General features: G+C 32.5%; 3 protein-coding genes across 6 annotated transcripts in view; all 3 read left to right on the top strand.

Annotated features, from left to right (window-relative positions):
- The first annotated feature begins 58 nt into the window (after positions 1–58).
- LOC113393373 (ran-binding protein 3) lies at positions 59–5,294 on the top strand. Its single transcript, XM_064215099.1, has 6 exons — positions 59–159; positions 787–912; positions 2,242–2,636; positions 3,190–3,330; positions 3,803–4,093; positions 4,491–5,294. The coding sequence occupies exons 1-6, from the start codon at positions 141–143 to the stop codon at positions 4,893–4,895; spliced, it is 1,377 nt and encodes a 458-aa protein (XP_064071169.1). The 5' UTR covers positions 59–140; the 3' UTR covers positions 4,896–5,294.
- A 3,358-nt stretch (positions 5,295–8,652) lies between these two features.
- LOC113393208 (odorant receptor Or2-like) lies at positions 8,653–12,685 on the top strand. Its single transcript, XM_026629986.2, has 8 exons — positions 8,653–8,832; positions 9,104–9,233; positions 9,616–9,820; positions 10,143–10,403; positions 11,044–11,143; positions 11,220–11,324; positions 11,877–12,032; positions 12,638–12,685. The coding sequence occupies exons 1-8, from the start codon at positions 8,653–8,655 to the stop codon at positions 12,683–12,685; spliced, it is 1,185 nt and encodes a 394-aa protein (XP_026485771.2).
- Positions 12,686–13,562: 877 nt separating this feature from the next.
- The window catches only part of Pkcdelta (Protein kinase C delta), a 34,402-nt gene continuing 24,603 nt past the window's right edge, over positions 13,563–23,361 (top strand). For 3 of the 4 annotated variants that reach the window (XM_026629981.2, XM_064215050.1, XM_064215051.1), the window contains exons 1-2: positions 13,563–13,787; positions 22,524–22,639. In XM_026629981.2, the coding sequence (XP_026485766.1) occupies positions 13,695–13,787; positions 22,524–22,639 (209 nt within the window). In that variant the 5' untranslated portion in view covers positions 13,563–13,694. Of the gene's footprint in view, positions 13,788–19,550; positions 19,584–22,523; positions 22,640–23,361 lie in introns of those variants that run through there. The other variant, XM_064215049.1, reaches the window with a different exon arrangement.

Below are 23,361 nucleotides of genomic sequence, written 5' to 3' on the forward strand. Positions count from 1 at the left end.
AATTCTTGGTAAATTTAAATATTGAATAACCCTAAACATTAAATAGTTATGCTGGCAGCCCACGTTTAAGCTGCATTACGCATTTTATAACTATTTAGTATTGTTGTTATAATCTGTGTTGTCTTTGTGAATATTCGACAATGGCAGATGCTAAGCAAGGTATGTCGATTTATTTCGTACAAACAGTTATAATTTCTAATGCTAGTTTATTGAAAATGTGAATCTATTCATATTTTTACCATATCGTATCTCTTAAAGGTTACCTATAGAGGTTCCACTTTAAACCACCGTTCCAGATAACCATACTTTATAACATCAGCATTTTTTGTTTTAAATTCATCTTAGGTGCTCTTTACCTTATATTTATAATAAATACAATACAATACAATATATTATGATCGCTCAGTTAAAAATCTTAAATTATTAGTCGTTTTTTCCGTAAACATGATCTGGTAATATTACCTCTGAACGTTTGAATGTTGTGTTGTTTTTTACCCTTTTCTTAAATAGAAGCACAAATTAAATAAAAATTATAATTTAGTGTTTTCGAAAATCTTAATACCAGTTAATTGTTTTATTGACTGCATTACAATTCTTTAATTTTAATGATTTTTCCTTGTAAAACGTGAAATGGCGTATTTTGTGTTTGCTTGTAACTCTTGTAAGTAAACATAATCAAAAAGATATGGAACATTTTAGAGCAACAAATTTTGGAGTCTCGAATTGCATAGACATTCTAGAATTATATATAACATATATATTCTAGAATTTTAACATGATTTTTAGGTAAAACACCTGAAGACTTTTACAATGGACAATCACAATCTCGAGTGGTCCTTGCTAAACCTCGTCTTGGCGGATTTGGAACTTCTAGTTTCGCTTCTAGTTCAAGCAAAAGCTGTAACCCATTTGGTATGTTAATTTATTATGATTATTTTAATTAAGTTTAAAATTATAAACAAATGCAAACTGGTAAAAATAAAATTTCCTTCAATTTTAGTTCGAAAATGTTTTGTGTTTTAACCATCGAATTATTATAGTAATATAATATAGTAAATATCATAGCGTGGTTATTATTTGGTTTATTTGTTTTTTAATTTTATTTGTGTGCAAAGGTAGGGTATTGATTCATACTTTCAAAAAAATAAAAAATCAAATTATATATGATTTGGTTATTTCTTTATATCTAGTAGACTGCCCGAAGAAAATATAATAAGTGAATATAAATTCTAATTAATATTATTTGTGCAGCATCAATTTTAGTCAACCTGAGCTAGGGTGATTAGAATACGGATGGGGTTCAAACGCTAGCAAATACCACTGAATTTTCATGTGCTTAATTTGCGCTTATAATTGCCCAGTGGTGAAAAAATAGTGAGAATCTGTGTGTTTCAGATAAAAATATGCCACATATGTGAATCCACACTCCACATTGTGGCATACATTCACAATAAGCACCAAACTTTAATTTTTTTTTTTAAATGTGAAGGTGTCCCTATAGTGGACTCACACTTGCCTACTAGGCATAGCTAAATTCTTCTAGAAGTTAATATCTAACTGATAATTTATAATATTTGGGAATTGTGATTAGAAATTAGTAAGTACATAATTTATTAGTAGCATTTTAAGTTTCTGTGCTAGTAGAAAATTTAAAAAAATGTGTTTTTGAGTTATGAATGCTGAGCTACCTTGTCGATATACCAACTTATCAGCGTCGTCATCATTTACTATACTTTTGTATTGATACATAAGTTCAATGTGTTCCAAACCCTTGTACAGAAAATAAGCACAATATTCATCTTCATCATAGTTATAATTTTCGAATATTTACTAATGCTACTAGAATTTTTTACACAAATGGGTAAAAAAAAAAAATGTAGAAATGGGGAAGGAATTACATAGATGAACAAAATGGCAAATTTGTAGTGTTTAAATATTTAATTAGTCTACTCTTTATATTTGGTATTTTAATTAGTTATGACAAATTTTAAAAATTTAATGGTAATATCGCGTTCGTACTGCTACTGAGCCGTCTCTTTTTGGTGATGCTCACCTATCCTCAGCAAACTAAGAATTACGCTTACATGATCACTTGAACTTAATACCGGGTACGAAAATTAATTAACTTTTTATAATTTCCAGGGTAAGTTACCATTAAAAAAAACATACATCTCTGGATTATCTTTTAGAACAATAATGGTTTTAAATTCACAATTGTTAATACAAAATAATTATTTGCAGGATCTGTTCTGCGTCCACCACAACTAAAGCCAGGAAACAATCCCTTTCTCAAAGTGTCTGAGCCAGAAGGGGGCAATGCAGAGAAAAAGAATGAAACAGTAACATCGGTCGATACCAGACTAAACGAAACAAAAGATGTAGAAGCACCAAAGTTTGTTCCTTTAGGATCTAGTAGTGTTGCTCCAAGAACCACAACGTCAGTTCCAGCTCCAGCGCAACCTACTACAAGCACTTCCTCGAGTGGTTTTGTTTTTGGTCAGAATTTAAGCGAAAGGGTAGTGATTAAAGAAACTGTAAATAATGGTGAAGCATCCGTAGATCACAGCTCTTCAAATGGTTCATCCGAGCTGCTTTTCACTAGTGCCGTGGCGTCGGCAGTAAAAGAAAATGTTCCTGTAAGTTATGCTGTATAATCTACATACTCATTTTTTCAGTAACAACTATAGTAACTAAAAGAGTTACTTTCAGTTAGATTAATTAATTTGACTTTAATCTGAATGTTGGTAACGGATGTCGTAATAGTTGTCCATTGAATTTACAGTACTTATGTACGACAAACAAGTTGCTAAATGTTTTTTCGATATTATTTGCCATAAAAAACCGAAAATTGAATTTGAAGTGAAAGTAGCAACATTTATTTTAAAATGTAATAATAATAAACACAATGTCTCGAAACCTGCCTCGAGATTGCCTGATCAAATAAAATTACATAAACATTAACATTTTTATTCAAATAGAAAAAAATATTAATATATTAATTTAGTGTCAATAATCGAAACAATAATCACAATCTTACGTTGCCGTAATTACTAGTTCCAAAAAGTTAATTTTGAAACCCTTGGGTACTTTGAATTGTATGTGAATGATTTAAAAAAAAAATTCAGTTAATTAAAAAAAAAAAACAGTTTTCAAGTAAGATCTAACGAAATAATAATATATTCTGTTCAGGTACAAGATGAGGCAGCCGTGGAAGGTGGGGAAGGTCTCGCGGCGGCGGCGGCTGAGTACGAACGCTCACACGCGCGACCGCCGCCCCCCACCTCCTACTGTACCATGACCGGCGAGGAGGATGAAATTAATGTCCTCCAGGTAAATTCATGTATACTGTTATTTAACCACAAACAAGCTAAACGTTATAGAGATCAAACTTCTCGTCTTTAACGAATTTTTATGATGTCCTCATAACCGTCCTCAGCCACGACGGCCTTTACCACGCAGATCATATTATAGTGCACAAATACGTGTGCAAACACAGGTGCACTCTCTGTTCCCTCACTCTTTTAATCCGATGGGATGACAAATTCGACAGGACCGGAAGAGGCAACCAGACCAGACCGCAAAAGCAACGGCTTTACGTGCTGTCCAAGGTACAGAAGAGTACATAACTCCCGACTCTGGGATGTTACTGAGAATTGTTCGACAGTGAACCCAATACCTTTATTATCGGCGCGACCTGAGGTTTGCACCCGGGACCTCAGGAGCTGCGTTCCTATACCAAACTTGAACGAGAAATAAATGAATAAATGTATAATATGTAATAATCGACTATTTCTTCTGTCAGATATCATGTAGACTATTCGCCTGGGAGAGTGGCAGCTGGCGCGAGCGCGGGCGGGGCGTGCTGCGGCTCAACGACGGCGCGGCGGGCGGCGCGGGGGGCGCGGGGGGCGCGGCGGGCGCGGGCGGCGCGGCGGCGGGCGGCGCGCGGCTCGTGGCGCGCGTGGCGGGCTCGCTGCGCGTCGTGCTCAACACCAAGCTGTGGCCCGACATGGTGGTGGAGCGCGCGGGGAACAAGTCGCTCCGGATAACGGCTGCCGATGCTCAGCAGCAAGTTAAACTCTTCCTAATCATGGTTAGTGTCTTATAGTTAATAATGTATGTAATTGTATCATGTGCGAATTCCTTTGAAAGTGCATGCAACATTGTCGTTATGAGATCGTGGGTATTAAGATGCCGTCGGTGTAAATATGAAGGGATTTATTACTACAGTATTCAATACAATATAATTCTATATACCAAATTGCTTAGTCATTAGGAAATGTCAAGAGTCTTTGCTATAGTCACAGGTATTATATTAGTATGTGTGTATAAGACTACTATTGAAATTACCTAAACTAAATGTTAAATAATTAAGTAATCCTCTAGATTTTTCTCCATGAGTTAATAGGATTACATTAAATCTTCTACCAAATTTACCAATAACACTGAGCAAGCACCAAGAATTAATGTCTATCTGTAAAATGTTTCAGGGAGCGCCGGCTGACATCTCGCAGTTACACAGGGCATTAATGGCGCGGATCTCACTCAGCAAGCGTAGTTCCATTAGCCCCAAAGAAGACGAAAACTCACAAAGATCAGCCGAGAGACTGGAGGCAGCTGCTGATGAAATCGATTACCTTGAAAAGTCTGTAGATGATTCAAATCAGGAAGACGAAGGCTCTAATTTTGACGAAGAACAACTGACAGAAGATGCCCCAACAAACAGGCAAGGTGATGTCACAAAAAATAGACTACACTGTTCCGATGATAAGACTGACGATGAAAAATCTAACATGAGCGAAGATATGACCGAAGACAAAGAAACGAAAGCACTAAAACGGAAAGAACCTGTCGATGATGAGACTTCATCTAAGAGACAGTGCCAAGAATGTTAGTGACTGTAAATAAATGTCTCAGTGTAAAATTATGTGATGTTATCTTGAAATAAGAACTTCATTTAATCAATTCCTTGCTAAAAGCTATAAATTTAATGAAGTAAATAAAGAGTAGGGATATTTATGATTAAATTAATAAAGCATAATGAAGTTGTTATAGTATTAAAGTAATATCTATTATCTAAAAGAAGACCTGATTGGATACATTGTGTTTAGTATGAATAATCTACATCTATATTACCTAGTTATAAAAAAAACAGTTTGGCGATTGTTACAAAACATTCCAATGTTTGCAATGCGAATTCACTAAACATTTGATTCGGCCGAAGCTGAATACCAAATACATAAACATGTGATTTATTTTCTGAAATATAATAACAATAAAGAGTCTTACTTGTATCTGCTTATTTTATTTTTTATCTGTGACCATTATTTCTAACAAAACCTAGGCGTTGACGCTTGTCACGTCAACAATCTAAACTTACTGATACATTCGAATTTTATCTTTGGCAACTCGTATCTGTGCCGCTCGCGCCGCCATATTGGAAAAATGACGATAAAAACTTTGCGGTTCTCGTATGCACTTTTGAATCGTCATGTTACAGTGTTGAATTAAATGGTTAGCTACCACCGGTTCGGAAAGTAGATTCTACTGAGAAGATCCGGCAAGAAACTCGGTAGTTACTCTTTTCCACCATTCTAATTAGAGATTATGTCAGTAAAGTTCAATTAAATTGTTATATATCCTACCAAGTAATCAAAAAATACTAAGTTCATGTTTTTTATCAATGTTTTTTGATGTGAGCTTTAAATTTTTTAATAGGACAAGTTCAAAATAACTGTTTAATCTTATTATAGAAACGAATGGCTCAGTAAGTGTGTATTAAATTTGCGAATTTGGAAACTAGGTGTTATTAGTTTAACTTTCATTCTCGTGTTTATAAATTGATTAACATCGTTTATTTTGAAAAGATCTATGTTATTTTTGTAAACATATTGTAAAACAACTGTAAATATACTCACTCTATTCAAAACATCTCGAAGGGAGTCTCGAGCTCCAAGATTAAAAATAGACCGGACAACCCTTTTTTGGAATATGAAAACAGTTTCAGTATCCGCTGCGTTACCCCAAAGTAAAATGCCGTAAGACATAACAGAATGCAAGTAACAAAAGTATACTAATCGAGCAGTATCAACATCAGGTACTTGACTAACTTTTCTAACCGCGTATGTTGTGGAGCTGAGTCCCTGTCAGGGACCATATATGGGGATTCACTGAAGTTTTGAGCCTAAAATTATTCCTAGAAATAATGTAGTGTCGGTTACATTTAGATCACTATTGTTTAAAGTTAACTTGATTTCTTTTTTTACATTAAATAAGGCAAACAGTACGTATTTTGTCTTTTTAGCATTTAGAAATTAACTATTTTTTGTGAACCAACTTTGTATCAGTAATAATGCATTGTTCACATCGTCATCATAAGATTGTTTGCTGTCAACTTTAAAAGTAATGAGGTATCACCAGAAAACAATACAATATCACGAATACCATTAACATAAAAATGTAGATGATTTATATACAACAAAAATATAAATTATCCCAAATTTGATCCTTGTGGAACGCCCAATCATACCGATAAGCAGTAGTGACTAAACCAGTGTCTTCCACAAGTTTTCCACAAATAGGTATTTTTAGATATCGAGGTACACCACCTCGATATGTCATAGTGTTCCACAACTGTGCCATGCACAGGCTGGTGCCTCATCTTAAGTGACAAAGGGAGGAAGTTGCCTCTGTAGTTGGCGCCCGTCGATCTCTCAGACTGTTGTACATGGCTAGACAACTAAGTGTTTTAGTGTTCCCAGTGGAGAGGACCATTGGTATAGCGCAGATATATCATAACATATCATACGAGGTGATTCAGCAGCACTTGAGGACTCTTGTTACGTAGTGCACCGTCCGTGAAAGTAACTCGTGTAAACGCTTATTTGGAGCCAAGCCAAGCCTGAACGATCATCTTCTGACTTAAAGGTAGTGATCGTTAACAATTGTAATACCATGAGCATTACTCATTTAACAAAACTTTTAATAACCTTTTTTCATGTTAATTGATATATATATATGTTTACTTCGAATCCTCTTAAACTTTTCTAGTACTACCTGGCAAGAAATAGCTTCAACAAAATTTCTCAGTTTCATCTTCTATTTTAATCTTGTAGAGAAAAATTCTTTTACTTCATTACCTTCTATAATTTAAATTTTCATTAACTTCATTATTATTATGACTCGTATCATATAGATCAGACTATCGGTCATGTCCATTCCAGTCATACCAGTCAAACGTGTTGCAAAATGTTTATTATATTACATTCATAATTTTATTCATTCATATTGTAATAAGATATTATCATCCATAAATCAATTGTTTCTACTACTCAAAATACAGTATTTTACATTACGTTTTAAAGTGATGACAGTTGTATTGTGATATCGTTAAATTAATGTGATCCAAAACACGTCAGTAGTTATAATCGTTCGCCTGGTGTACATTAATAAAGAAGAAAATAACTTATCTTGTTTGTTATATTATATATATATATATTACTATTAAAAATAACCCTACGAATAGGAAAGAAAGTAAGTATATATAGCGCAACAAAGAAACTAAAGAAACTAGTAAATATGTTTTTAATAATATACCTATTCCTATAAAATCACTAATGAGACTCTGACAATATTTTAATTGAACTCACACCTAATTATATACTTACTACGATATTTTCTTTTTTAAACAATGTTCCAATCACAATACAAATTACAAGTTTCGATAACCGGCAATTTCAAATCGGACCAGGAGATTGGTGATTCCGTACGAAATAAATAGGAAACTTTTATTCATTTAATATACACATATGGCTAAGTTACACTGAAGTAAAATTAAATATACTGGTTGCAACTATTAACCACGTTAGATGATTGATGGTTTTTCAAATTATAGACAATATTAATATATTATAAACAAAAACAATATTACTTCTATTTTAAAGAACTATAATAAGAACTACATCTACTTGTACAGTTTACCAATTTTTATAATAAATTTAAAGGACGGACATTCACCGATAAACAAAATCTAAGAGATATTTATTTCTCTAAGGCATAGAGAGAGAATAATTACTTTTAGTATCGAAAAATAAATTAGTACAAACTAATGACACTTAAATTCACAAATCATTTAATTTTATGCTACAGAGTACTTATTACATTAAATATTTAAATGTGGCAAAAGAATAAGTATGTGTTCTATGATGTGTGTGATTTACCAAAGTATAAAATATCAGCTTTAATAAAATAAAAATACAGCATGTTATCATTTGCAATAGTAAATACTTATTATAAAATTATTATATACAAATATGCATTTAATTAAGAATACAAATAATGCAATCAAAGCTGTAATTGCCGTAAGATATCATTTTTTTGCGTTATGTACTGTTGACTGCTCATGTTAAGCATTGCAATTTTCCTAAAGTAGTTTCATCTACCGTTTTCAAAGTATTTAATTTCGTTGCGTTAGAAATAAAATTATTTGATTGATATAATAAAAAATAACATAAACAATGTGACTTATTTAATTAATAACTGTCACTTAATCTACAATATAAATATGCATATTTTTTCGCAACAACCTGTAGCTCAAAATTTTCGTTTCACAGATTTATATAAAAACTAAACATTTGTTGTTATCTACACAAAATGTACGAAAGTTTTCAAACATTTCAATCCCACTTTAACGCTTTGGCGAGAGTTGGGTATTTTAAAATTGTGTCTAAGAGAGATGTCAAATGGAAAGACAAATTACATTATTATTATCGTATTTTTATTTGGATTTGCGTAGTTGCATATAACTTACAACATATCATACGCGCAATACAGGCAAGTAAAGTATGTATAAGTCTTTAATAATCCCTCTGCTGGGCAAAGGCTTCTCGACTTCAGAGAACAGTTGGAGCTGATGATGTTTGGTATTTATTTATATGTATTACTCTATTCCATGGTATCATGTACTTTTCGCACCCCTGACATCGTGTATGTAGAATTTCATGATCGTCGATTGAGTTTAAATTTTGAGTGCTTAACAAATAAATTCTCTTTATTATTTATATTATTAAATAAGGATGCAAAGATCAAAGCTCTTTCGTTTTAGGCTCGAAACTGTACAAAGCAGCTAGTCGGAACTCTATTTATTTTGCTCACAACTTTGAACACTCTTGGGAAACAATTATCATTTAATGTTCGAGTAAAACGCGTTGATAATGTTATTAATTTAATCAATGGTGAGTATTTTACTGTAAGGTTTTTTATTTATTTATCTAATATTTTTATGTATTTAATTACTATAAATATGTAATTTATTTGTTAGAAAACCATAACTATTAAGCTGCTGGTCGATTGTCTATAGAGCCAGAATGGTTTTCAGTGGTAGCTTTATATTTTATAAAACCTTATAGAATAATGTAGAATGGTTTCTGAAGTGCTTACAAGAGTCTTATTTGTCACAGGGATTTTTTTATTTTGATTCGTTTATATAAGAACATTAAATTTATTTTTTTGCGTTTATTAAAGTTTGACATATTCGAGATCATATTGCAATAATAAGGTTTTTTATGTTTAAAATTATTTTTTCTAATATGTAAGAATGAACATTGTTTGTTACAGATTCACTTTTTGCTCCAAAGAACGCTTGCCACGAAGATATGATGCGATCAAATGCCTTATCGATGTCTCGCCTTTTAATGTTCTATCATATTGCAATATTCATTTGTAGCTTTCTTTTTATAGCCTATCCACTCATAGATAAAGCCTTAGGTAATGACGTTTATCTTACTGGGTATGTGCCGTTCGATACAAGTGTCTCGCCAAGGTAAGTATAAAAATCTTTGTTGAAGTTATTTTTGTTTAAAACAAAAAGTTTGGACGAAGGTTTAATAGGCCACCTGTTAAACACAAGAACTAAGATGTCATGTCCTTTGCGTCTGTTATTATACTCACCATCCAAACTTGAACTCAGCAATTCAAACCGCAGTTTGACGAAATTAATGAGTAGGTGGCAACATACAACCCTATTATTTCGGTATTTTTTCACTCCCTATTTGGAATTTATTGTTAAAAATTAGGCTTTAAATTTTATAAATAGATAACTGGCATTTATTTTTTCACTAAAAATGTTGGTATTTAATTTTTAGGTTTGAGATAGCTGCCACTTACTTGGGCGTACTCATATCATTACAAGGTTATGGACATGTTACGATGGACTGTACAATCGTTGCATTTTATGCTTTTGCTACAATTCAATTGCAAATTTTAAGATATAATTTAGAACATCTTGCTGACGAATTTCAATACGAAGGAGCTCTTAAGCATTTCGCCGATGACGATTTGGCATTAAGGCAAATTTTACACAAAAAGATTGTCCAGTGTATAAAGCATTATGAGAAGATTGTATGGTAATTTCATTGAATTATATTTTATGAAAATGAATACGTAAGTATATTAATATGGCTTAGTGAATAACTGTCTGGCCGGAACAGTTGTTAGGTCATACAAATGCAGACTTTGATTCCCGTGTTGTGACAAATAGATATTGGATATGAAAAGGACAGTGTTATACATAAAGTCTAGGTTCCAATTTTACAAACATTTAGACATTTAGTCATTTTATCGCAATCGAATCGAAATGTAATCGTTGTCCTTCAGCCGTTTCCCTATTTTTCTTACACAACGATCGTATTGTTATATTATAAAGTTGAGCCGAAATAGAATCGAGAACCTATCGTTCTCATTATAACTTTGTTGAATTAGCCCTTTGATGTCTTTCCCAGATCTCAGTCTTCCTAGATATTCCGATTGGTCGATCGGACATATCGTACTATTCTGGGGGTTGAATCAGATCATGCTAACGATAAAAATGTTTACTCACTGAAACTAAGCTAACATATAAAGATTTAATTTGGCAATATAAGAGAATTTCTGATTCGGCTTGCAAGATTTGACCTAAATAAAATAACAAATATTTCCAACCTGGTTGTACAAAACAGGCATTCTAGAAAAACTTATATATTATATTAACTTGTTTTATTTTTGTAGGTATGTCCATGAAATAGAATCAATATTCAGCGAAGCAATGATTGTCCAGTTTTTTATAGTAGCGTGGGTCATTTGCATGACTCTGTATAAGATAGTCGGAGTAAGTAGCAACAAGCTCATTTTATCTGTTTCGAAAACAAAGGCAAAAATAATTATTTTTTATACATTTTTTTCAGCTTCCGTTATTTTCGGCAGAATTTGTGTCAATGGCTATGTACCTGGGCTGTATGCTGGCGCAGCTGTTTATTTGCTGTTATTACGGAACACACCTTAGAGTTGAAGTAGGTACATTATATTCGTAATAAAAAGAATTTAAAATAGACTAAAGCGGCTGCCTGTTAGATATAGGCCTCTTATCCCGTACAGTGGAAAGAAATCACAATCTAATTTGAGTTGGTGGTAAATAGTTGGCCGAATTTCCTCGAGCTGTTTATAAGATAATGTGTAAAGGTCGACGAGAAAATGGGCAACTGACGGTATCTGGTCACCATTGTCAACATGATATTGTTAACCACTCCCTAGATGACCATTGTGCCGCTTCCTTTGGAAGTTAAGATATATGTATGTCCCTTGTACATTGACTCACACACTTTTCAAACCGGAACACAACAATACTATATATTGCTGTTTGACGGAAAAATATTTGATGAGTGTGTTGTTAGACCTTCTCCTCAAAGGGAGAGGAGGCCTTAGCCCAGCAGTGGGAGAACCAGAGTGTGAACGTAGAAACAGAAATTACTATTACTATTATCATAAGTATTTGCAATTTTCGCTTACATTTTTACTTTAGCACTATTTTATTTTTAGTTTTAAAAGCTGTTTTTTTACTTTAGAGTGAACTAGTGAACGAGTCAATCTATCAGTCGGATTGGTTGTCTCTCTCTCCTGGTTTCCGTCGTCGCCTGATTGTGATGATGGAACGTTGCAAACGTATGATCGAGCCTCGCATAGCCCGCGTAATCCCTTTATCTGTGGACACTTATATTTCTGTAAGAATATATATTTTTTTTTATAGTAGTTATATACATTTATCGTCGAAGTTTTATAAATCTATTCATTAAAGATATATTTTTATTATGATCGAATCAAATTTCTTTATTCAATACATCTTGTCGCCTGTGGCTTCGCTTGTCTTTTAGGTGTTGGTCGCCAGATTTTAGGCACGAAAAAGTACCCCATGTCTTTCCTTGGAGTTCAAGTCTGCTTCACACCTAATTTCATCAAATTCAGTTAAGTGGTTTGTCCGTGAAAAAGCGACAGAAAGACAGACAGTTAGATTTACTTTCGCATTTATAATATTAGTATATAAAGAAGCATTACAGATACTTATTGATTGTCAAATTCAGATACCACCGATTCGGAAAAGTAAATATCCTGCTCGAGAAAAACCTTCGAAAGAACTCAGCGGGCTTTTTTTGTCAAATTGTTATTGTTTACATATATTCGATATCACAAAGAATAGAGGCAACCGTTTCATTCCCAATGAACTCATTAATTGTATGCGCACAATCGTACCTTTAATTTTAATTTGGCAACAGACGCATTTGGAACGTTTTATGGGATCCGGTTGTAAAATATTTTTGTTTCTTTTCAGGTCTTAAGGTCCTCCTACGCACTCTTTACTATTCTTAATCGTAAATAATAATTCTTTTAAATTGTTTTAAAATATGGTAAATAGTAAAAAAGTATGAGTTCACGATTTATTCCTAAGGATAATGTGTTTTCTTAATTAAAAAAAATAATTACAAAAATGTTATGGAAGAAGTTTATACCAACTCAGTATTAGAAAATTAATAAATTGTCATTTAAATAAGAGTATTTTAATTTTAATCAAGATATCAAGTCTGTTTATTTAATAATAATGTTATTTTAATACATTTAAATGATTTGATTTATAATTACAAAATGTTTTCTGTAGGTACTACATTTATATCATTATTTTGTCCAAGTATCAAATACAATATAAATTAACATTTAATAAATAAGAATTTTACATTTGACAAAATAACAAAATCGTTATATATTTGTATTTATGATGCCTTTTATTTCTTGTAAATTTTTGTACCCACTTGTAAAATAAGAATATAAAAATATATGATCAGAGAGGTAATATTATATTTTTCAGCTCGTTTCCATTCTAGTTTACTGATGATGGGCGATTACTAATGAGTATTAACGATAAACGTGTTTGTTGTTTTTCCTCAATTATTGTGATGTTAAGAAAACCGACAACAGTTGTCTGTTCTCGGAATCTGAAAATAATAAAGATTTTCAACTCACTATAAATAGTATCTCTATCATTTATTTGCCGCAACATGCCTCATATACTTGTAATTATTTTAAGAGTGGCATTTTTGTATACCGTTTAAAATCTCGTCGAACGAAGGCGGGCGGAGGCGGTTGACTCACGGACTCCGGTAGACAATCCAGGAACCCGCCTCTTCAGTGCTCCGTACGTCGTAAGTGCCGAAAGTCGTGTAAAAAGTTGTATCCGGCCGCGAATAGCGCGCGTGGAATTTCGTTTATAAATACGCGACTGCGGGTGGTACGGGTAGGCGAAGCAGCGTGTTTCTCGCTTGTCGCCTGTCGGAGGCGGCGCGGCGTGCGTTGGGTGCGCATGCAGAGTCTACGGCGACGATGCGCTCGCGCCGATGATATTCACCGGCGGGGGGGCGCGCCGACGCACCTCGCCCGCGCCGCCGCGCACGCGCCCTCCCGCTTACCAGCGTCTATATGCTGAAAACGTAAGTATCGTTAAATCTTTGACATTACGAACAATACTGACAATTTATCGTAGAAAAAAATCGTTCCAATGTTTCAAACTTAGGCTACGTTTGATCTTCCTTCACGTAGCAATCTCTTTTGTAACAAAACAAACGAAGTAGCGTATTGTACCGTCGAGTCATGTCATGCGTCTGCGTTGTAACTAGAAGCGTGAGCTTAAAAGCTTTTGCCCTAGTTTACTTTCATTTATGTTATAAAATCATTATCAGTTTTCCTTGGTTTATTTGTTTATTATTTTACATACAATATAAAAATATCGTATTAAACTTTATGACAAATAAATTGGTGTTAATATTTTTAGTTTCATTTAGTGTATACATTTTTTAGTGATGTAAAAATATCCTTATTAATAAATATAATGTTATATATAAGCAGTATGTTTCTGTATTATTTTGTTAATATGTGCTCGGATAAAGACATTTGAATGAATTTATTCATTAATCACGCTTTTTTTTATATATAATTCGTACTGCATAATATAATTATTTGTACTATTTGTCAATTCTATCCGTGTACATTTAAAGCGAATTTGAACGTTAATTTACTTTTTATTTATTTACTTGCTTATTTAATGTATAAAGTGTTACATTCAAGTGGTATATATATCTTTTGGGTATTATATTGGGTTAACGCTTCAGTCATAAAAATGTAATCATTGTTCAGAAACGTGCTGTTTACACTCTTTGTAATCTTGGAACTAGAGACTTCTCTCAGGATGTATGTTGTATACTTACGGTACAAGAAGGAACACAAACAAAATATGGGTTGTAGCTAATTTTGATGCTAAATGGAAATAAAACAGGTACATTAAATTACTAAACTAGAAATAGTATAAGACATACCAAAAGCACGGATAACAGGTCAGACAAACAGATTATAAAACAAAGGATACTTACGGTTGAGTCACGATAACTTGTATATCTAATGTTTTTATAGAAAAACTAGCTGATTCTGCGGCTTTACCCTCGAGAAATTTAGAAAGCACAAACTACCAACGCCCGTTGTACCCCCAAAGGGGTGGAGTTTCGTAAAATTCGCTCTTAGTGGATGTCTACACCCTATAAGGTACCTTTCTGCCAAATTTGAAGTTTGTGGGTGTTATATTGTCTGAGATTTCGTGATTAATCAGTGAATCACTGAACTGAACTGTTTATGAATCTAAATTTAATTTTAAATTTATATTGATTAAGTAAGTTAAGTAAAGAAGTAAGTTTTTTTTACATTGGTTATTATTTTAAATCAATTTTGTGGGAATTTTAAAGAGCGACCTTTAGTACGAATTCGGTCATGTTCGAATACGAATTACCACCAGCGTCCATTCTGATCATTTTATTTCGGTTGCTTTGAAATAAATTCCTAGTTTTTATACATTTTCGGAAAGCTAATTAAACGATTATGTTTTTAACATAATCTGTAGAACAAGTTTCATAACGTTTTTTTTTGTTTTTCAGACATACTTGAGGGAAAAAAATAAAAAAAATATTGAAATAATATCGTTCTCCGTCTCGCATTTTTAAATTTGGACCGATAATTTTAGTTTAAATATTGAAAAATATCCAGTGTTTAATCTTTTTCATAAATCAGAAGAAAAAAGTAGATTTTAATCGAAACTTTTTTTTTAATAAATTGTTGAAGTTGCAATTTTGAATTGACTTATTTTGAAAAAATCTAAAAAACGTGATAACTCAAAAATGGTTCACTTTTGCATCATGCATATGGCGGTTAAAATTATCGCAAATAGTCACCCCTATCACCTCCTAACGGGAATACGTCGCAATTACCAATAACCCTGTATATAGATGACTAACGATGTATAAACAAAAAGATACAAGATACAAGATCGCAATATTAATACATCGTTTGCGGGGCAGGCATCCGATTATAAATTCATTTCAAAGACCATTTTACGTTTCCCAATAAATCATTTTAAAGCTCATGTTAAAAAGTACTAATAAATAAGGCTTATTGTACCGTACAAGATTATATAGGTGATAAAAGAGCTTGAATTTAGTATTCATTGATTTAATTACAGGATACATAAAAAATGTATATAATTATTAAATTTATATGACTCATGAAAAAATTGCTTCTAATTATCTTGCCGGTTCTTTCCAATAGACGTTTCTTAATTACGATACAGAAATAAAGCCTACTTGAATAAAGTTTTTTTTTTCTTTACTTTTGGATACTTATTTCTACATTTGAATATATTTTTTAAACTATCTTTTCACAATTTGATTATTAATAGGTGAATTACGGTGAAAGCTGAGCCTTGATCTACATATTATTATGAGAACAAAGGAATAAAATGCTTCCTTAGAGGTAACTTATTAAGAAGTTATAAAATAAGACAAAATTTTGGTTACATGGCTTTGCGTATGAACCTAGTCAAAACATAATTTATTTCCTCAAGTACCCAAGTTTGAATGACTCCAAAAACACTTCCGACGCCTGAGCCCTCTTGACTATGAGAGAGACATGGGCACTATAATAATTTCTGTGCAGGTGACTTGTATTTGAAATTTGAAAGCCGTGGCTGAAATTTACCATGACAAAGACTAGATGAATTTTTTCTCCGACTGAAATAAACGGTACCTGGCAGGTACATATGTTAGAGACGCCAATCCATAACTGTGTTAACTTAATTCGCTTTTCATTAGCATATACACACTTTTTGACTTATTGAAAATAATACACGCATAACTGTCTGACTTAATAATTGAAATCAAACAAATATCAATAAACAATTACATTTATTACTTTAAATTAAAAAGTAACTAAACAAAAGAAAGAGTAATCGTAGAGCACGAAAGTCGCGCCAAAAAAATATCCACAAATTTATTTGTCAGATGATCGTGCTTTTTTTAACGCGGATTTGACGTATTGGGTATATTCCTTAATGACCTAAGCAATAAGTTATCTTTCCATGAGAGAATCCTTATCCGTATCGAACGAAATTCAGTCATTGCAAACAATAATATTAGCTATAATCCTACAAATAGCAAAGTTACTCTGTGTGTCTGTCTTTCACAGCTAAACTATTAATCTGAATTTGATGAAATTTGCAATGAAGTAAGCTTCAATCCCAATAAATTAATAAATAATTTATTAATCGATATACATTAATAAATGTACACATACTAGGTTATACATACAAAACAAATACAAAAAATCTAATGAATTATTATGATATGAAACTGTAGTCTCTAATACGTGAATATCGTATATATTTTAACATGAATTATAAAAGAGGGTACATATTTAAATAACTTGAACTGTGTTATGTAAAAGCAGAAATATGAAACTGAGTATAAAAACAACAAAATTATCTATGTATATAAAATGTAATTGAGAAATTTAGGGGTTGATCGACAGCTTGCTTCGTACCAAATTTATTTAAATTGAATTCAGTTGTTTGGCCGTGAAAGCGTAAGAGACAGAGTTACTTTCGCATTTATAATATTAGTATAGATATAGATGTAGTATATATATTATGTATGTATATAAAAATTATAAATAAATCAAGTTACTTTTAATTTGCCTTAAATAATTTAGAGTTTTTTATTTTAAATGAATATCTAAACTAGATAATGGTCGAGCTCACATTGCAATACAACACATATATAATTACATTATATAAATATACATTTTGGCGCACTAATGTAAACCGTTCTCTATATTAACTAGAGTCTGCTTATTTCCAATTTACACGACAATTATTAACGATCTAAATCAATGGAAATCGATTACAGATATCATGCCATCTGGTAAACTGGAATGGTACAGGGGAATTGGGTAAGAATCAAGGTTGAGTGGCGTAGTATCGAAGAGTAAATGCACGGATATAAATAGAGGGAACTAATGCGTTAAACGTTTGATGGAATCGTCGAATGTATTGTAAATTCTCATAGTAGAATGGTCCGCACAATAAAATGTAACGTATGGTTGGTTTTTAATTATTAAAAACTTCATAAAGCAAACGGAAAGCAATTTAAATGCTTATATAACAGTATATCTAAATGAGTTACTTTATCACAAATCTCTAAATTCTGAACATTGTTGTGTATTTTTGGAAGGAAGTTCTTCTACGCGGCTTACACTGGAGTGAAATGAAATGGTCACGTAAGGAAAAAGGGCTTTGTCCCCTCCAGGACACTTTACCCTCTCTCACTCTTTGTCTCCGTCTCTTTATATAATATACGATTTTATATAATATTATTTAAAGTTAATTTTTTTTATTGTTTTTAATTCATATGGGATTTTTAACAATTGTGGTTAATTTCATTTAATTATTCTTAAGCGTTGTTAATTTGTTTTATTTTGTCAGTTGCTTTATATATTTTAATTATATAGCTAAAGTAACTTCTTTATTTTTAAGTTTAAAATTAACTTATATATATACTTCACTTACGCATATTTTTATATGTAATCAAAAATTGTATGTTTCCAAAATGCAATTAAACCAATTATATATTGATACGAGGGCCGCACTTAATCTTTTTTGATTTGATTGATTGATGATGACCCGAGCAATCGAATTCAGAAGGGATTATGTTAATGTCAAGAGATCTTTCGGGTCTAGGGGAATTATGGGGGTTCTCAAGGATTTATTATTGGTCCATTTTTCTTCCTCATTTATATAAATGACCTACCTTATATTTTAGATGAGAATGACAGGATGGTATTGTTATCTGATAACGCTACCTTGATTTTTAAAATAAAAAAACGACAAGCTATGTAAACAATGCTCTCTCTGAAATAGTACATTGGTTTAGTATATATTACAATTTATAGTACTATTAATTAGTAAAAACTAAATGTATTAAATGTATTACTCCAAATATAAATTATGGTAAAACTAATGTACTAACTGGGGAAGCGTTGGACCTTATTGAAACTACAAAAAATTTTGATATCGCTATAGCTTCTATGCTGCAATATGTGCCCCCATATTAAATTAAAGTAAATTATATGATATTAATAATTACATTTAAATAAAGTTTCATCAGTTTGGCGCCAAATGTAGATGATTGACTTGCAGTTTACAATAAAATGGAATCAAAACAAAACCTGTTATAGGTTTCAAAATTCCTAAAAAAATAATAAAATTTAATACTGAATAGCGACACTGTGGTATGGGTTGATGCAGCCGATATCAAAACAATCTTTGTGTTGTAGTTTACGTTGGAACTTTTTTCAATGATAATAATATAATAATTAAACATTTTCAGAATCTTTGACTCTTTTCTTTTGTTTTTAAAGTAATCATTACGGTGTAGGTTTTGCCCAGGCTGCCTACCTATTTCTCCTATTTATTTGGAAATAAATCAATATTATATTTTATAAGCAGTTAATAGGGGTTGAACTGCGATCACTATAATGTTATACAGAATTACTTTGCGTGAATGAATAGTTTTGAATGAGTCACGATCGCAATGACGCGGCCCCGTCAGATACGAATATGTCAAACAAATTCACAATATTAGCCATTCGTTCACACCATTTCAGCAGCTATCGGACTCATGCCAGAGAATTCATATGAGACCTTGAGGTTGCGACGATTTCTTAGCGAATACCGACGTATCTAGTAGCGTGATAGCGTCCCTTCATTTGTAAGGGCGCCATATTGGTGTAAACAAAATGTAAATAAACAAATCAGATCATTAAGTAGGTAGTTGGGGTACGCTTCTGGCGTCCGAGTTGGCGATGTACCGACAATTAACCTCGGCGGAAGTGGGATGTCTCGTTTGTTTCGGGTATGTTATCTATTGTATCACAAATTATATTTTAAATGTCGAGCGAGATATATAAATGCATCAACTTTTTAATTTAACCCAAAATTCGGAATTAGTAATCGAATTAACTACGGTAACTCATTGCTTATTCGATTACTATATTTATGTTTGTGTTTGTAGTACGGGGCATAATCTTCAAAAATAATATTACATTTAGTACAACATTTATTTTGTGTGTGAAAATAGATATCACGCATCCTTTAATGCAGATAAAAGTACCTTATCTTTAAAAATTAAAACTGCTTTCTATAATGTATAGAGAAAAAAAAATTTTTAGCGGTAGCATAACTGATGAGTGATACCTAACTAACCCACCGAGAGACAATTGCACAAAGTTCGCCCTATTGTTCCAACTTACCTATATATTTGCTATTTTTACCATTTATATTATAGCATAATCATTATATTATTGATAAAATTAAATCTTAATAATACAGGCATATAAAAATATTTTTAATAACAGGAATCACAAACGGATAAAACCAAATGTCACTCTTCTTTAGTATTAAATACAATATATGGAAATCACTAAAATCATATTTATGGATGACGTTTGAGCAATAGATATGCCCAATCTTCTATCCCGCTACTGGCCTTGGAAGCAGCTTTGAAAATCACAAAATCATCACAATACCTGTGACTGCTTTAGTAATGGGTTTCATTTGCTTACCATCAAACATACAAAACTTACAAAGTTTCATGCGACTCGAAAATTTTCACAATGATTGTTTAAATTGTGAAAATTTCCCGTGGTCGAGTAGTGTACACCGGTTTTCATGGGTACGCCACTCCGAGGTCCCGGGTTCGATTCCCGGACGAGTCGATGTAGGAAAAGTTCATTAGTTTTCTATGTTGTCTTGGGTCTGGGTGTTTGTGGTACCGTCGTTACTTCTGATTTTCCATAACACAAGTGCTTTAGCTACTTACATTGGGATCACAGTAATGTATGTGATGTTGTCCAATATTTATATTAAAATAATGTATAATAATCAGCAGCTCGTCGGTCTAGTGATTCTTGATCTAGATCATAATGTTGAAGATTTTCATGTCCTAGGTTCTAGGTCAAACTCCGGTTCGGTCCAATAAATTCTTAAGGTTTCTGTTAAGAAAAACTCAAGTGAAAGTTTAGAGCATGCAGTGTTAACCATCTTATGCATTGAGAGCGTGTTAAATCTTTGGTTATGCGTCTGAGCTCTGTCGAAAGAAATAATACAACTATGAAAAAGTAATGCGTCAGTCATCTGTGGAGAGTAATTTCGGATTTCGTCACATTAAGCATTTAACGAAGTTCGTCAGTTGAATTATAAATTGAATTGTATGTCCCATTAATGTAGTACATCAAAAATTGTAGTTGAGTTTTCTCTATTACACTATTACAGAATAATTAATTTATTAATATATTTTTTTTACCTTTGCTTTTATTAGTTATATTTAAACTATTAATAAAATAAAAAAAAACAAAGTGGCATAAATTCACATAAGAAACGGACCACAATCTCCCGTACTATTATAATATCACCTTTATACTCATAACAGTTATATTTAGTTTTATTTACAGAATCAATCATAATTACTATGAAATGTATTGACAATTAAGTAGAATTACACATTGATACGCCATTAATTTAAATGCTGTAAATTTAAACTCTTATTTGATTGCAAGTAATCAAAAGTTTCTCAGTATACTTCAACTGCAATAAAAATTGTTACTGTTTCCTGCCTATGAATGATGCTTGCACAAACTGTCGTGAGTCTTATTGTCTTGGCAACGTTCACTTGGAAAGCGCCCAGACCGACAATTTTCTCTCCGACAACGTTAACACATACATTAAAAAATGTTTAACATATTAACATATGATATGTCGTATGTCCATCGAAGTCCATCGGAGTACTATTGGTATCCTTAAAAGAAGAAGAGATTTTACGAGTTTTATAATAAAAGATTATACTATAATAAGTATTACTGACGTTAATTCTTTCCATTGAACTTGAGCCTGAACATAACTATATTAAAAGGTAATATCTAGGTATTATTGCTTTATACTTGAGTCAAAGACCTCAACAAGTTTTCCATATTGGTCATGTCTGGGTTTGTACTAAGAATGGGCGTTCTCCAGGGATCAAATTTATGCCTTCGAATAATATTAGTTAGATACAGCTAACTTTTTCTGATACTGCTCGATTACTAATCGAATATTTAGCATATATTCATAGTTTATTGTTGTATGGTAAATTACTTTGGGGGTAATTTTGCTGATATATAAACTATATTCGTTTATGAAAAATGAGCCTAAGAGCTTAAGAGGCTATTTACAATCTCTGAGCTCGAAACGCCCTCCAGGGTGTTTTTAGAAAAAAATCATAACAGTGACAAACATTGTATAAACATGAGATTAATGTTATCTTTCTCCGCAAAATTAATTCATCCTTCCATGAGCAAGGTTTTCGCTTTTTTAAAAAAAAAACGCTAAAACTTTTTAGCTTTGCCAGGAAAAAAATATTCAACCACATGTTAAGAAAACTTTGATAATGTATTTAAGTAAAAATTAAAATATTGTTTTATTATAATTTAACTACCAATTTGCCGTGCCGGTTTTTCTCGATAGAATCTCCATTCCGAAACGGTGATAGTTTCAAATTTTATTTAAATCATACAAAATGACGATTCAATATATATCTACTTCAAACTTAGTCACACGAGGTAGTGCTTTTGTTGATGATAATTAATTATTTTTTAAATAAAACACGCCACCAATGTAATGAAATTATTTCATCGAACAAGACTATAATAAAGCAAAGCTTTAAAATATTTGATGTGATTCATTTTTGTATTTTTTATTTAAAAAAATATATAACTCTTTATTTATTAATATAATTAATTTAGTTATCTTACGATTTCAGTGGTTGCCAGGCGGAGGCGGCGGGCGCGGTTGCGGGCGAGGTGACGGCGAACCAGAAGTGCGCCGCTCCCGCGCCAAGCGCATCACGCAGCGGCGCGGAGCCATCAAGCACCATAAGTAAGTTTAACTAACATTGCAATTATTTATTTGAGAGTAGACCGAAAATATTTTCTTGTTTCTTATTTATTAGATAAACATTACTTTCTTTTTTTAACGTTTAACACAAAAAATCCGTATATTAGAGTTGGATATAGCCAGAATGGCGGGACTACTTTCAAGAGAGACTAGCCATCTGCGTAGGACTAATAATAGTGCACAAGTATGTGCACGAGTACAAGTGTACTCTCCATTCCCACTAGGTACCACCCACTCATCAGATATTCTACCGTTAAACAACAGTACTCAGTATTGTTGTATTTCGGTTTGAAGGGTGAGTGAGTGAACTACAGGCACAAGGGACACAACATCTTAGTACCCAAGGTTGGTGCCGCATTGGCGATGTAAGAAATGGTTAATATTTCTTACAGCGCCATTGTCTATGGGTGGTGGTGACCACTTACCATCAGGGGCCCATATGTTCGTCCGCCAATCTATGCCATATAAAAAAAACAACCGAAAAGAGTTCAGCACAGGAATGGCTTTATGTGTTCTCCAAGGCACGGGAGTATTAACATTGCCTACACACAGATACCAGGCGGCTACTGAAAATTTCTTGACATAAAAACACTTTAACATCTTAACAGCCTGGCCTGAATCTGTACGTAAACAGCGTGTAGTCGAACTTCAATGAAAATGTTATCATAACAAGACCATTCACAATTGCTCTCTTGGTACTTATA

The sequence above is a fragment of the Vanessa tameamea genome, chromosome 6 (assembly GCF_037043105.1).
Source record: "Vanessa tameamea isolate UH-Manoa-2023 chromosome 6, ilVanTame1 primary haplotype, whole genome shotgun sequence".
In the NCBI taxonomy this organism is placed as follows: Eukaryota; Metazoa; Arthropoda; class Insecta; order Lepidoptera; family Nymphalidae; genus Vanessa; species Vanessa tameamea.

Coding starts and splice junctions, on each gene's coding strand:
- LOC113393373 (XM_064215099.1), top strand. Junction 3,331..3,802: donor ATGAAATTAATGTCCTCCAG/GTAAATTCATGT, acceptor TTCTTCTGTCAG/ATATCATGTAGACTATTCGC. Junction 4,094..4,490: donor TTAAACTCTTCCTAATCATG/GTTAGTGTCTTA, acceptor AAAATGTTTCAG/GGAGCGCCGGCTGACATCTC.
- LOC113393208 (XM_026629986.2), top strand. CDS start 8,653: ATGTACGAAAGTTTTCAAACATTTCAATCCCACTTTAACGCTTTGGCG. Junction 8,833..9,103: donor ATATCATACGCGCAATACAG/GCAAGTAAAGTA, acceptor CTTTCGTTTTAG/GCTCGAAACTGTACAAAGCA. Junction 12,033..12,637: donor CTGTGGACACTTATATTTCT/GTAAGAATATAT, acceptor GTTTCTTTTCAG/GTCTTAAGGTCCTCCTACGC.